Source organism: Peromyscus californicus, unplaced genomic scaffold, assembly GCF_007827085.1.
Source record: "Peromyscus californicus insignis strain IS unplaced genomic scaffold, ASM782708v3 Scaffold_2__1_contigs__length_46816999, whole genome shotgun sequence".
Classification (NCBI taxonomy): Eukaryota; Metazoa; Chordata; class Mammalia; order Rodentia; family Cricetidae; genus Peromyscus; species Peromyscus californicus.
The window spans coordinates 37,884,874-37,899,552 of NW_026294540.1; the positions used below are offsets into that span (position 1 = coordinate 37,884,874).

The 14,679-nt window shown below is 48.4% G+C and overlaps 1 protein-coding gene across 11 annotated transcripts in view; it reads left to right on the top strand.

Annotated features, from left to right (window-relative positions):
• The window catches only part of Trrap (transformation/transcription domain associated protein), a 97,249-nt gene that overhangs the window by 22,131 nt on the left and 60,439 nt on the right, over positions 1 to 14,679 (top strand). For 9 of the 11 annotated variants that reach the window (XM_052754426.1, XM_052754422.1, XM_052754427.1 and 6 more), the window contains exons 14-23: positions 1,252 to 1,486; positions 2,595 to 2,961; positions 3,046 to 3,143; positions 3,719 to 3,913; positions 4,706 to 4,897; positions 5,662 to 5,827; positions 6,235 to 6,491; positions 9,012 to 9,212; positions 10,274 to 10,425; positions 12,700 to 12,899. In XM_052754426.1, the coding sequence (XP_052610386.1) occupies positions 1,252 to 1,486; positions 2,595 to 2,961; positions 3,046 to 3,143; positions 3,719 to 3,913; positions 4,706 to 4,897; positions 5,662 to 5,827; positions 6,235 to 6,491; positions 9,012 to 9,212; positions 10,274 to 10,425; positions 12,700 to 12,899 (2,063 nt within the window). The remainder of the gene's footprint in view (positions 1 to 1,251; positions 1,487 to 2,594; positions 2,962 to 3,045; positions 3,144 to 3,718; positions 3,914 to 4,705; positions 4,898 to 5,661; positions 5,828 to 6,234; positions 6,492 to 9,011; positions 9,213 to 10,273; positions 10,426 to 12,699; positions 12,900 to 14,679) is intronic. The other 2 variants (XM_052754424.1, XM_052754432.1) reach the window with 1 other exon arrangement.

Sequence of the window (14,679 nt, forward strand, 5' to 3'; positions counted from 1 at the left end):
ATCCGCCTGCCACTGCCTCCTGAGTGCTGGGATTAAAGGTGTGTACCACCATGTCTGGCACACAGTTTGAACAACAAGCCCCACTCAGTACACGAACAAGCTGGTGATCATTTATGCTGTGGTTAGCGTATCTGCCAGTACCTGTTAGGTGTTTTCTTGGTTAGTTATTATTGTTGACCTGATATAGTCTAGAGCAGTGGTTCTCAACCCCAAAGGGTTTCTAACCTGCTGTGGGATGTTCTGTATGGCAAATGTGTTGCTGATTGGTCAATAAATAAAACACTGATTGGCCATTGGCTAGGCAGGAAGTGTAGGCGGGACAAGGAGGAGAATAAAGCTGGGAAGTGGAAGGCTGAGTCAGAGAGACACTGCCAGCCGCCACGATGACAAACAGCATGTAAAGATGCCGGTAAGCCACGAGCCATGTGGCAAGGTATAGATTAATAGAAATGGATTAATTTATGCTGTAAGAACAGTTAGCAGGAAGTCTACCACGGCCATACAGTTTGTAACCAATATAAGTCTCTGTGTTTACTTGGTCGGGTTTGAGCGGCTGTGGGACTGGCGGGTGACAAAGATTTGTCCTGACTGTGGGCCAGGCAGGAAAACTCTAGCTACACTAACCCACAGGTTGAGAACTGCTGCCTTAAAGAGAACATTTATCCTTGCCAAGAAGCCGTTAACTGTCAGTAGCTGATCTAGAGAGTTCCCTGACTAACAAGAGGGAAGCTCCATGAAGAGTTGTTCCTGTCAGATTGACCTGTGGTCATGTCTATGGGGCATGTTCTTGATTGCTAATTAGTAGGAGAGTCCAGTCCACTGTGGGTGGCACCATCCTTAGGCAGGTGATCCTGGGTTGTAGAGAAGCTGAGTATCAGCCAGTAGGCAGGGCTCCCCATTGTTGCTGCTTCAAGCTCTTGCTTGAATTCCTTCTGGGTTACTGCAGTGATAAGACTGTGACCTAGAATTGTAAGCCAACTAACCCTTTTTTCCCTAAAGTTGCTTTTGGTCAGAGTGTTTTATCCCAGCACCAAAAGAGCCGACTAGGACAGGAACTTTATGACTTGGATGAAAGTTAGCTTTTCAGTGTGTAGAGTGAAGCATGACAAGAAAGATTGGGCCTTTCATTTGAGCAGTTGGGAGAGGAACAAGGGCCTGGGTGGGGACTAAGGTCATCTGGACCCTCCCCCCTTAGCACTGCAGGCCCAGCAGTGACTACAGGGAATCCACTGATGGCGTCTCTCCCTGCAGACCCCTCGCCTACAGCACACTTGCTGACCTTGTGCATCACGTTCGCCAGCACCTGCCCCTCAGTGACCTTTCCCTCGCCGTCCAGCTCTTTGCCAAGAACATCGATGATGAGTCCCTGCCCAGTAGCATCCAAACCATGTCCTGCAAACTCCTGCTGAACCTGGTAGACTGCATCCGCTCCAAGAGTGAGCAGGAGAGCGGCAATGGCAGAGATGTCTTGATGCGGATGCTGGAGGTACCCGCTGCTTTGATGTATCTTACGCATTGTTAATTGGCTTTGGGAGTTAGACCACACTATTCAAACCCTGGGTCCTCCTGCTGCCGGCAGCCATGCTCAGAAGCTGCTTATCTCTCTCTGTTTCTCTTCAGTTTCAGGATAGTCAGCATCTGTGTGGCAGGGCTGCCCTGAGAGTTCCCCAGCCTGGGGACACCCCAGTTAGTGTCAGTGGGAGGGAGGGAGGGATGAAAGGTTTTCCATGGCACTGGAGGGCCACTCCAATAGTCTTGAGTCAAAGCTGGATCCTGATCACCAGCTCAGAAACCAGCAGCTGTTGACCTTTGTGCATATGTGTGGGGGGCCACAGGACCATTTTAGATGTCCTCAAGGGCCATCTATTGTATGTTACGGTTTTTCTTTTCCTTGCCTTTGTTTGTTTGTTTGTTTTTTTGTTTTGTTTTTCAAGACAGGATTTCTTTGTGTAGCCCTAGCTATCCTGGAATTCACTTTGTAGACCAGGCTGGCTTTGAACGCACAGAGATCCACCTGCCTCTGCTTACCAAGTGCTATGATTAAAGGCATGAGCTACCACTGCCTGACTCTGTTTTGGGTTTTCTAAAGATTTAATTTTAAATTTTAATTGTGTGTGTGTGTGCTGTGCATATGTTCATGTGTGCCAGAGGTTTTAGATTACCGTAGAGCTGGTCCAGACAGTTTGAGCCATCCCACGTGAGTGCTGGGAATGGATCTTTGGCCCTCTGGAAGAGAAGTATGATCTCTTAATAGCTGAGCCATCTCTGCAGTGTGTTTTGTATTTTTAAAACAAGGTCTTGGTCTGTAGTTCCCCCTGGAGCCTCTGCTGGCTAGTTACCAGCCCCGGAGTTCCCTGCTGTGCCTGCCTCCCCAGAGCTGGGGTTACAGGAGCATGTTGCCATACCCTGCTCCGCTGCGTGGGCTCTGAGAACTGCACACAGTCCTCACGCTTGCAAGGCAGGCACTTTGCAGACTGAGCAGTCATCCCTTTCGGCGTCCATTTAGTGACAGGCAGGATGACTTCGGAGGGTTTCAGATGTTTGGCTATTAACTTTTGGCTCCTTCCCTTGACCCTAATTTCTTTTGCCATTAGGTTTTTGTCCTCAAGTTCCACACCATTGCCCGGTACCAGCTCTCGGCCATTTTTAAGAAATGCAAGCCTCAGTCTGAACTGGGAGCTGCAGAAGCCGCACTGCCTGGGGTGCCCACGGCCCCTGCTGCCCCTGGTCCAGCACCTTCCCCAGCCCCTGTGCCTGCCCCTGCCCCTCCTCCACCCCCACCCCCAACCCCAGCCACCCCAGTGACCCCGGCCCCTGTGCCTCCATTTGAGAAGCAAGGAGAAAAGGACAAGGAAGATAAGCAAACGTTCCAAGTCACAGATTGCCGGAGTTTGGTGAAGACCTTGGTCTGCGGAGTGAAGACCATCACGTGGGGCATAACGTCATGTAAAGCACCTGGTGGTAATTCTACTCTTACACCTTTTAGACCGACAGCATTTCCAGTTGGTGTGTTTGCCAGGTTTTAATGTATTCTCTCTCTTCTAGAAGCTCAGTTTATTCCTAACAAGCAGTTACAACCCAAAGAAACTCAGATTTACATTAAACTCGTGAAGTATGCAATGCAAGCCTTGGATATTTATCAGGTATGAAGCGGCCGCAAACCGGGCTGTTGAGTGTGGAAGGTTCCCTTAGAACGGAGTCTGTGGCGGAACGGGCCTTGGACTTCACTCCCAGGTGGGACGGGTCTGGTTTTGTTGTGGTGTGGCCTGCCCAGCTTTGCATTGTGCTGGGATAGCACACGTGCATCATCACACCAGTTTATGTGGTGCTGGGTATCAAACCCAGGCTTCATGCATGTTGGTGTTTAATTCTCCTCCTGTGGTGTGTACTGTGGTGAAGTACTCTGACAAAAGCCCTTTAGGGGATAAGGGGCTTATTTATTGTCAAATGGAGGTTGTCAGGTACCTCTGCTCTCTGAGCTGGCTCTCTGGCCTCTTAAGTTTACTTACTGTTTTTGGTTTTTTTTTTTTCCTGTTGTAAATACCTAGTTTCTTCTTTTTCAAAATTGAGGCAAGAATAGTGATTTTAGGAGGATAATAACCTTTATTGTTGAATTTAGTGACCCACTTTAAGTGTATATCTTGTGATTTTGTAAAGAAATATATATACAATGGAAGGTGCTCCGTTCTAACGACCGTGGTGGTTCCCCCCATTCTAGGTCCAGATCGCAGGAAATGGACAGACGTACATTCGAGTAGCCAACTGCCAAACTGTGAGGATGAAAGAAGAAAAGGAGGTGCTGGAGCACTTTGCTGGTGTCTTCACCATGATGAACCCCCTAACGTTCAAGGAGATCTTCCAGACTACAGTCCCTTACATGGTAGAGAGGATCTCAAAAAATTACGCTCTTCAGGTAATAACTCCTTTTTATATTCGTGTGTGTGTGTGTGTGTGTGTGTGTGTGTGTGTGTGTGTGTGTGTGTGTTGGACGTCCCAGGACAATTTGTGGGCGTGAGTTCTCTCCTTTCACCATGTGGCTTAGGGATTGAACTTGGCTTGGTGGTAGTTGCCTTTACCTGCTGAGCCATCTTGCCAACCCCTTTTATATTCTTTACGCATTCACTTTAACTTTTTTGTATATTGAATGTTTTGTGTTTACTCATCTACTTTGAAGCTTTAAGAAAAAAATGCTGTCCCTTGGCTGGAGAGATGGCTCAGAGGTTAAGAGCACTGGCTGTTCTTCCAGGAGTCCTGAGTTCAATTCCCAGCAACCACGTGATGGCTCACAACCTCCTGTAATGAGATCTGGCGCCCTCTTCTGGCTTACAGGCATACATATAGACAGAACACTGTACACATAATCTTAGAAAAAAAAAAAAACGCTGTACCCAAGGATGTGTTTGTAGGGGAGTATTGGTAATGATGTTTGAGAAAGTTTTCAAGCTTTTGAAAGGAGGCAGGCTCCTTCCAAGAGTAGAAGCTAGCAGGTGTTAAATGTACCTGTCAGTGTTGGATGGTGAGCAGGGGAATGGCAGATCTAAAGCTCCGTGCTCTGGTAGGAGGCGCAGCTTGTCTGATGTGGTAAGTTTAGTTTTCTCAGCAGTCTGCGGCCAGTGGGTTTTATTTGGAAACTCATTACTTTGCCTTTTGCAGCTGCTTTGGGGAAGGGGACTATTTTTGTCATGGGCATTTCTTATTTTGACAGATTGTTGCCAACTCCTTCTTGGCGAATCCTACTACCTCGGCTCTGTTTGCCACAATCCTGGTGGAGTACCTCCTGGACCGGCTGCCGGAAATGGGCTCCAACGTGGAGCTCTCCAACCTGTACCTCAAGCTGTTCAAGTTGGTCTTCGGTTCAGTGTCCCTGTTTGCAGCTGAAAACGAGCAGATGCTGAAGGTAATGTGCACCCCGCTCTGAGGGCCACTGGGGTGCTGGAGGTAATGTGCACCCCGCTCTGAGGGCCACTGGGGTGCTGGGACTTTTATTGTTTTCATTTTTGAACAGAAATTACAGCAACTCTTTTTTTTTTTTTTTCCCCTTGAGACAAGGTTTCTCTGTAGCTTTGGAGCCTGTCTTGAAACTCACTCTGTAGACCAGGCTGGCCTTGAACTCACAGAGATCCGCCTGCCTCTCCCTTCGAGTGCTGGGATTTAAAGGTGTGTGCCACCGCCCGGCAAGTGACTCCATTTTTACATGTGTAAACACTCTTTAAATTCATTGTGCCGCAGATGAGGGCCGCGTGCCAACAACAGTTCAGGTCGTACCTGGTAACGCTTGGTTGCTCTGCCAGGTGACAGTGAGAATTCAGGGTCAAGGCTGAGCATGCAGGCCTAGTATGTGACCTGCCACTTGGGAGGTAGAGGCAGTAGGATGAAGGCAGCTTCAGCTACTGTAGCACATTTGCGGCCAGCCGGGCTACATGAGACCCCATCTCAAAAACCTAGAGGAAAACTCCATCCTCAGGTAACGGTACAGAAATCTGGGAACCTACTAAGTGCATCTTTCATAGCTAGATGGCCGAAACCACCCCGGTTGTTATATTCTTTTGCTCCCAACGAAATAAGCTCTTCATGCTGCTGATGGCAGTGTTGTGTGTGAGCTCTCGTTGGAGGGCATGGAAACTCCTCACTGGTGCTCACTGATCTCCCTTCTCTGCACAGCCTCACCTGCACAAGATTGTGAACAGCTCCATGGAGCTGGCGCAGACCGCCAAGGAGCCTTACAACTACTTCCTACTGCTCCGTGCCCTCTTCCGATCCATAGGAGGCGGCAGCCATGACCTCCTGTATCAGGAGTTTCTGCCTCTCCTCCCAAACCTCCTCCAAGGTGAGTGCAGTATCTCGACAGGGGTCTGTTTGACTGACTGCTGGGCTTATGCTCTCTGCCTGGTACAGCTCCTGGGAGGTGGGTGGGTGCTAGGAAGCCCACCCATTTTAGAAAATAACTCTTATTAGCTTCTATAATCAAACCACATAGGACTTGTCATGTCAAGGCCTTATTTACGTTTTTTGCAGTGTTACAATGTACAAATGGTGTGGAGTGTCAAATACTTTTGAGTTTCCACTGTGTGCCTTGGGTGGCCCTTGTACCTGCTCAGCCCTTACCTGGTCTGGTTCTCTTTGCCTAGAAACATCACAAGAAGTGTAACAGGATGTTTGTTACAGCTTGTGACTTTGTACAGCTGACGTTGCATGCATTAGGAAAGTAACATGCCCCTCCAACCCTGTTTCCAGGCCTGAACATGTTGCAGAGTGGCCTGCATAAGCAGCACATGAAGGACCTCTTTGTGGAGCTGTGTCTCACAGTGCCGGTGCGGCTGAGCTCTCTGCTGCCCTATCTGCCCATGTTGATGGATCCCTTGGTGTCTGCCCTCAATGGGTCTCAGACATTGGTCAGCCAAGGCCTGAGGACCTTGGAGTTATGTGTAGACAACCTGCAGCCGGATTTCCTCTATGACCACATTCAGCCTGTGCGTGCAGAGCTGATGCAGGTAGGTGTACTTTCTTCACCTCTGCACCAGCAGGGGGCAGCAGCTCTTCACACCTCCAGTTTGTCCTAAGGAGTCGCTGTACTCAGTCAGAAGCAGACTGCGTGAGGCTTGCTTGCCGAGCCCTGGGATGTACTAACCAGTGTTTACCACTAGTGTAGTCTCCATAAGCCAGTGTGAAGGCAGATGGTCTGGGTGCCGTATAGCTGCTGACACTCCCAGAAAGAACCTGCCTGTATCCACACGCTTTCGGTTTCATAGTAAAACGATGAAATTGCAGGGCAGCTGGTGGGCATCTTTCCTGCCTCGCCTCACCCCAAGAGAAAAAGAACAGATAATACAATGGTTTTTTGAAGTCTTAGGGTTTTTTTTTTGTTCATTAGAAATCAGATGTTGCTGGGTGGTAGTAGCATACGACATTAGTCCCAGCACTTGGGAGGCAAGCAGATCTTTGAGTTTGAAGCCAGCCTGGTCTACAGAGTGAGTTCCAGGACAGCCAGGACCATACAGAGAAACCCTGTCTCACCCCTACCCCCTAAATGAGGTGTTAAGTATCCCATTTTTCACTTTGTTTTGTACTGTGGTTATGGTGGGATTGGTAGTCACTGGTGGCAGGGAACTCTTTACTCCTGCCCCCTAGCGTAGAGTTTCCAGGCAGCCGTCCATGGTGGAGGCTCAGCAGCTCCTGCACACAGGGGTCTCTAGACTAGCCGGATTGGAGGGACGGCTGGCACCTTCCCTGCCCAGCCTGAGGTGATCTCTTGGTCTCTCCACACCGAAAGAAGATGGCACGGGGCCCCTTGTCAGGGGAGGATGCAGAGCCCGCTCTGAGAGCCGTGCCATCGGTTCTGGAAAGCAGAGCTCGTCTTGACTGAGCATGTGTGGCCAGCCAGGGAAAGTGGAAGCAAGGGTGACTGCTGGGGCTGAGGGAGTGCTGGGCCTCAGTTTGCTTTACACGAGAGCCTCAGATGAGGTTAAAGGTCCCTCCTAGTTTCTGGGGGCCCAGTAACCCACAAGACAAGTGTTGTCTCTCCTGATCACCCACTGAGCCTTGGTCCTGTCCTCACCTGCCTAAGAAGCAGAAGACTCCTCCCTGAGGCAGGGGTCTCACCGCCCATCCTCAGTGGTTTGACTTGCAAGAACATGAGAGAAACTGGATTTTGCTTGGTGGGAGGAAATGTACCAAGATTCCGTGTTAAGCTTGAATCTGGCTGGTTCCTACCAATGAGTATTGTGATGGAAGTTAAGAAAATAGACCTCATTTTGAGACATGAGTCATTCAGATGAGCAATGGGCAATGTACACAGTGTTCTGCAGTAGGCTGTACAAGTATTTGCCGTGCAGAGCACAGCTGAGCTTATTAACCCTCCAGTCCTGCTTCAGACGATGTTACAAACAAAGATCCAGCATACTGAGGCTTTAAGACAGCGTGTGCTGAGCAGAACAAAGGTGGGCTTTATGTGACCTTTGCTTGTTGGTCTCTCATAATGTGCTAATGTTGTTGTTGTTGTTTTGGGTTTTGCAGACAGGGTTTCTCTGTGTAGCCCTGGCTGTCCTGGAACTCCCCCTGTAGACCAGGCTGGCCTTGAACTCAGAGATCCACCTGCCTCTGCCTCCCATGTGCTGGGATTAAAGGTGTACACCAACAAGCCTGGCTCGTGTTAACATTATTTTATTGGTCATCTTAAAACCCTAAGGTTGGGTCTAAAGATGGCCTGGATGTGGAGGAAGGGCCACTATGGGGATGTAACAAGGTCTCACATAGGCATTTTGGCAGAGACTAAACCACCCCCATGGTGGCCTCGCTGTCCTTCAGGAAGGCTTACTGAGCACGAAGGGGTTGCAGGAGAGATGTGGTTAAGTTTATGCATACTTAAGGGCATTGCTTGGCCCTTGTGGCTATTTTCTGGTTTTCTTTTCCCCCGGCTCTCAGGGACCCTACCATACATACCTTTACCCTCCTCTAATGGAATTATTTATTTGTCATGTTTCTAAGTAGAAGAAAAAAGTCCAGGACAAGAATTTCAGTAGGTCACCCTGAGCCTCATCCCACTTCATACCTGAGAATTGTAGCTTTTGACTCTGACCCTTGAACCTTTTATTTTAAAGACTCACGTACTTTATGTGTATGAGTGTTTGCTTACATGTATTTACATCACATTTGTGCGGTGTCTGAGGAGGCTGGAAGAGGGACTGGGGTTACAGAGAGTAGTGAGCCAGTGTGTGGGGGCTGGGAACTGAACCCGGGTCCTCTGGAAGAGCCGCCAGTGCTCTTAATTGCTGAGCCATCTCTCCATCCCCAACCCTTTGATTTTCTTATTCTGTGACATCTTTTGTATAAAATAGCACCAACGTATGTTTGTTTAGTAAAGTCAGAACTTCCCTGGAGGCGAACAAGACTGTATTAACATTGAGTTGTCCCCAAGACGGGGACAGTTTTCAGGAGGAAGAGTCCTCACATCTGACAAATTGTGAAGCTTGCTGCCTGGCCAAGCTCTCAATGAAAGTCCGTTCATATTTTAGGCTTTGTGGCGCACGCTGCGCAACCCTGCAGACAGCATCTCCCACGTGGCCTACCGTGTGCTTGGGAAGTTTGGCGGCAGCAACAGGAAGATGTTGAAGGAATCCCAGAAGCTACACTATGTTGTGACTGAAGTTCAAGGCCCCAGCATTACTGTGGAGTTCTCTGATTGCAAAGCCTCCCTCCAGCTTCCAATGGAGAAGGTAAAGTCAGTAGCTACCAAGGGGATCTTGTTTTGCTCTGAGAAGATTGATCTCAATATAAAGTATGTGCATGATCCTATGTTGAGGGAGGGACTCTCACTCAGCCCAGGAGTTACATGATGATCTGCTTGGCTGGGGAGGGGGCCTGCATAATGCTTGTGGGCCAGTGGAACAGTGTTACACAGGAGTTTAGGACCTTGAGTGAGGGTAGAGTTCTTCCCAATGACCAGCTCACCTGAATTGCTGGTCTGTTGGGATCTTGCTGGGCCTTATTTCCAGGGCCATTGAGAACTCAGATCTATAACTGTCTCTCACTCCTGGTATACCAGGGCCCAGTTTCCTTCCATTTTTTATCCTAACCCTCCTGTTCTCCTTCCTGGCTCTTTGGAAATGAGTTAGTATAAAATTGTATCTGTGTTCTCTGTCTCTGTTTCTTTCTCTGTGTGTGCGTGTGTCTGCATGCAGATGTGTAAGTTTGGGGGAGCTGGTGGATGGATGGCTTTCTCTTTCAAAGAGCAGTAAAAGCATAAGAAAGCCATCTTTCAGGTTTCAACTTTAGGGCAGGCAAGCATGTGTACCTTCAAAAGCTCATGAGCTTCAGGCCTGGCTGGGTGTGTGAGATGACAGCCTGCCACACCAGACCTTCCAGTTTGACTTCTGGTTGTCTCCCATTGGTCATTAAACCATGAAATGAGGGGCTAGGGAGCTGGCTGAGCACTTACGAGCATTTGCTACTCTTGCTGAGGCTGCAGGCTCAGTTCCCAGCATCCAAGGTGCTGCCCATAACTCCAGCTCTAAGGGATCAGTCACCCTTTGACCTCTGTGGACACTTGTACTCAACGTATGCATAACCTATAGACAGATGCACACAGACACATAATTAAAAATAAAATCTTATGGCTGGAGTTCCTGTGCGTTTTATCTGGAGCCACGCAGCTCCTTATTTTCTTCACTGTCTCCGTTTCCGAGCTCTTGCTGTGTTGCCTGTAGACTTGCCCTGCTCGGCTCTCCCCAGAAGACAGCAACAGCACACACGATACATTCTGTGCTTTTTGTCCTAGGCCATTGAGACAGCCCTGGACTGCCTGAAAAGTGCCAACACAGAGCCCTACTATCGGAGGCAGGCTTGGGAGGTGATCAGGTGCTTCCTGGTGGCCATGATGAGCCTGGATGACAACAAGCATGCGCTCTACCAGCTGCTGGCACACCCCAAGTATGTGCTCGGGCCATTCTCTGGGACTGGTGCAGCTTACTACCCAAGTTAGGGACAGAAGTGACTCTCCGGGAGTCCGTTAGGAGTGTGCCCCTTTAAGTGGGCAAGGTAGCGTTTAACTTACCAAGTGATGCATCAGGGAAGCCTCTAGAACCATGGTTCTCAACATGGGAGTCGTGACCGCGGGAGGGAGCAAATGGCCCTTTCACAGGGGTTGCATATCAGATGTCCTATGTATCTGTTACATTATGATTTGTAACAGTAGCAAACTTACAGTTATGAAGTAGCAATGAAAATAAATTTATGGTTTGGAGTCACCACAGCATGAGAAACTGTATTAAAGGGTCTCAGCATTGGGAAGGTTGAGAACCGTGGTCTTAGAGAAAGTGGAGAGAACATGGGCACCTACAGTAGAGTTGGTCTTAGATCATTTCGTTGTGTGCCCTGCCGTCATAGAGTCTAGGGTCATGTCCCTATGTTTGGCATAGCTTTTTAAAATCTTCTTTTTGTGTTTAGAGACAGGGTCTCATGTAGCTCAGGCTGGCCTCAAGCTTAGTATGTGCCTGAGGATTACTTGAATGGTCCTCCAGCTCACAGGTGCTAGGTGACAGGTTTCTTGTACACCAGGCAAGTGCTCTGCTGACAGCCATATTTCGGCCCGTGACAGGTGACAGACCTATTCTCATTCCCACTCCATCACTGATTTACTTCTTATAATTTGGCTTTATTTTGGAGATGGACCTGGAACTCACTGTGTAAGCGAGGTTCATCTCAAACCCACAGATATCCAATTGCCTCTGCCTCCACAGTGCTGATATTAAGGTGTGTGTCGACATTTCTGGACACACACACACAGAACTTTTAAAAAAATGATCCATATTTTTTTCTGCTTGTGTGTGCAGGTGCCTGGCTGCTGTCTATGCAGGGAGGCCAGAGGACTTCAGGGTCTAGGCTGGCAATCAGCGAGCCCCAGTGATCCTCCTGTGTCACCCCCTTTTCCCCACAGTGCTGCTGTTATAGACATGTGTGGGTCTATACCTGGCTCTTGATGTAGGTTTTAGAGACTGGAACTGAGGCCCTCACGGCTTATACAACAAGCACTCAGCCACTCCCCATACTTTTTTAGCCCCAGATTTTAAAATTTGTTTACTGTACTCTTAGGTTACATCTTGCCCTGAGGTCTTTGCCATCATCTTTAACCACTGGACAGCTGCAGCCAGCCACTTAGCAGGGTCTCTCCTTTGAGAGCTTTACAGAAACCTCCCCACCCCTCTGATTTCTTGTTCTAATTGTCACAAAGGGCCTCCCCGAATTTAGCATGCATAGGCTTATCACAGTTGGATGCAAGCACTCAAAGATGGGCCTGGAGTTTAAGCTCTGGGAGCCTTGCAGATTTCACATGCCAGGCCACAGAGAAGGCAGGCTGTCTCCAGCACCTCTGTGAAGCAGCATTACCATCCATTACACCTGCACTAGCAGTGCCTTTCCAGATACTGCAGTGGGTGACTGGGGAGGCGACTGCAGATGCACTTCTGTAGCAGCAGGGGAAAAAAAAAACAACCTTTATTTCTCTTGAAAAAGATGTATTTTTATTTGTGTATATGCGTGTTTGCCTGTATGTATGTATGTATGTGCACAATGGGCAGCCCGGTGCCCTCAGGCCAGAAGAGGTATCAGATTCCTCGTACAGTTTTTGGATGGTTGTAAGCTGCGGAGTGGATGCTGGGGCTTGAACTCGGATCCTTTGCTGAACCAATGGCTCAGTGTTTAAGAGCACTTGCTGCTCTTTATGCAGACCTGGGTTCAGACTCTGGAACCCACATGGCGGCCCAACAGTCTTTTATAACTCCAGTTCTAGGTGACCCACTGCCCTCTTCTAAAATTCATGGACAGCAGGTGTGCACATGGCACACATAGGTACATGTAGGCAAAACACACGAAAGCAGAAGTATCTTTAAAAAGAGTGGCCAGTGCTTTTGGCCACTCAGCCATCACAGCAGCCTTGACACGTAAAGTAGGAAATAATGACAAAGTGCTGACTGCCACCATTTCATAGTTTACTTCCAAATCTGTGCTTATGTTAAGTAGAATATAGTTTGCTGTCTCTTGAAATGCTGACCAGAATTGTTGAAAATGAAGGCCATTTCTTGTACCAAATCCTGCTGAAATTGAAGCAAAGGTGAAATTACTCGGGCCACTCTACATGAGAACTCTTGTGACCCCAAACTCTGCTCACACACTGGGTGTGGTGATGAATGTAATTATGTCTTTCAGCTTTACAGAAAAGACCATTCCCAATGTCATCATATCACACCGCTACAAAGCCCAGGACACTCCAGCCCGGAAGACATTCGAACAGGCTCTGACTGGGGCATTCATGTCCGCAGTCATCAAAGACCTGCGACCCAGCGCCCTGCCCTTTGTGGCCAGCTTGATCCGCCACTACACCATGGTAGCGGTGGCCCAGCAGTGTGGTGAGTTTGGGGCTTGTGGGAGCTTAGCCTGTCAGCACAAGCTGTCATGTGAGGACGGCAGGGGCAGAGGCTTCTTCTCTCGTGGCCTTCATTGATGAGTTGGTATCTCAGTGGTGAGCACTGTGCAAGTTATTACCAAGTTTTATCCAACTTAAGTTTCAGGCTCTGTATTTTGTGGGAAGTACGTCTGGGTATATTGGACAAACTGTAGGTAAAACAAAAATGGATGGGCTACTGAGATAGCTCAGTGATGTTGCCAAGCCTGACAGGTTCAATCGTCAGGGACCCAAATGCCAGAAGGAGACAACTGACTCTCACAAGTTGTCCTCTGACCTCTACACACAGGCTCCCACGTGCTTGCCCTCACACCCACACGTGCACACTCAACAGAAATAAATAATTCACATTAAAACAAGATGGTTTCTGTTCTTCCCCTCTCTAGTTGTGTTGTCTAAGGTAAACCCTCTGCCTCTGTCACTCAGTCCCCTCAGCCAGCTCCTTATGTCCCCTTTGTGGTGTTTATGTCTGCCCCTGGCTGTTACCCACATTATTCTTGTTCCCCGGGGCCTCTGCTCTGGCGGCTCTCTTGAGCTCACAGTGTTGGCAGGACTACTTGCCTGTGTTCACATTCTTGCAAACTGTGCTTTTACAAAACACAGTAGAAATGTCTGTGGTCCCGCCAGCTGCCACTAAGTTTCTGAAAGCATGCTCTCAGATTTTTGTCTCTTTCCAGAAGGAGTAATAGCTGTAGACCACACTTGAGTAGCACGTCCCCCACTTATTTCACCTCAGAGCCCTAGAGCTTGTAGTCACCAGCGACATTGATGAACTCTGCTCTCTGCATTCTCCTGGCTGGAACAGTCAGAACTGTGCAACTGAACAGCAGTTGTTTCACGGTGTTTCTCTGTGGTAACATTGTCTTCGAAGTTAATTTGCTAACTTCTGTGTGGTCTAGGCCTGGGGACCCAAGAGACACTGCTTTCAAGTTGTTCTGTGACCACGTGAGTTCTAGGATATAGCTGTCACTTGCTTTTTTTTGTTACCTTCTGGAATGGCTGGATCAAGACCCGTCATTCCCAGGCTGTAGCTGATAATGGTATTTAAAAGATACTTAATTGTTCTCATTTTAAACTAGCACATCTTTGAGTTTTTAAACACTTATTACTCTGTGTGTATTTGTGTATGAGTGCAAGCATTTAGTGCCTCACTGAGCTCGCAGAGGTCAGAGGATAGGTTCTTGGGGTCAGTTCTCTTTCCCCTGAGCCCTGGGGGTTGTATTCAACTCAGGCTTTTGTGGCCAGTGCTTTTACCCGCCCAGCCATCTAGCTGCCTCACATCTTTGTTTCTTTTAAAAGAACCTAGCACCTGCCCTAGCTGAGTAGAACTTAGGGCTCCCTATGCTCCTGCTTCTACTTGGAGAGTTCTGGGGATGCAGATGTGTATCGGCAAGTCTGGTGTATACATGCTAGGGCTCTGTGAGTGCTGTGCAAGCATGCTACTGAATCAGCTGTATGCCCAGCCTCATTTTTGAATTTTGACTGAAACAATTGAAAAAATGATACAATGTATTGTTGAAAACATTCAGAAAAACAGCTTTAATGGGAATTAGACTACTTGATTTTCAAACAGTTGCAGTTTAATGGAGGTTGTTTGAAGTACTAGTTCTGGGGCTGGTGAGAAGACTCAGCCAGTAAGGGTGCTTACTGCCAAGCCTGAGGACCTGAGTTCAGTTCTTAGAATCTATACCGGGGAAGAAAGAACCAGCCCTTGCATTTTGTGC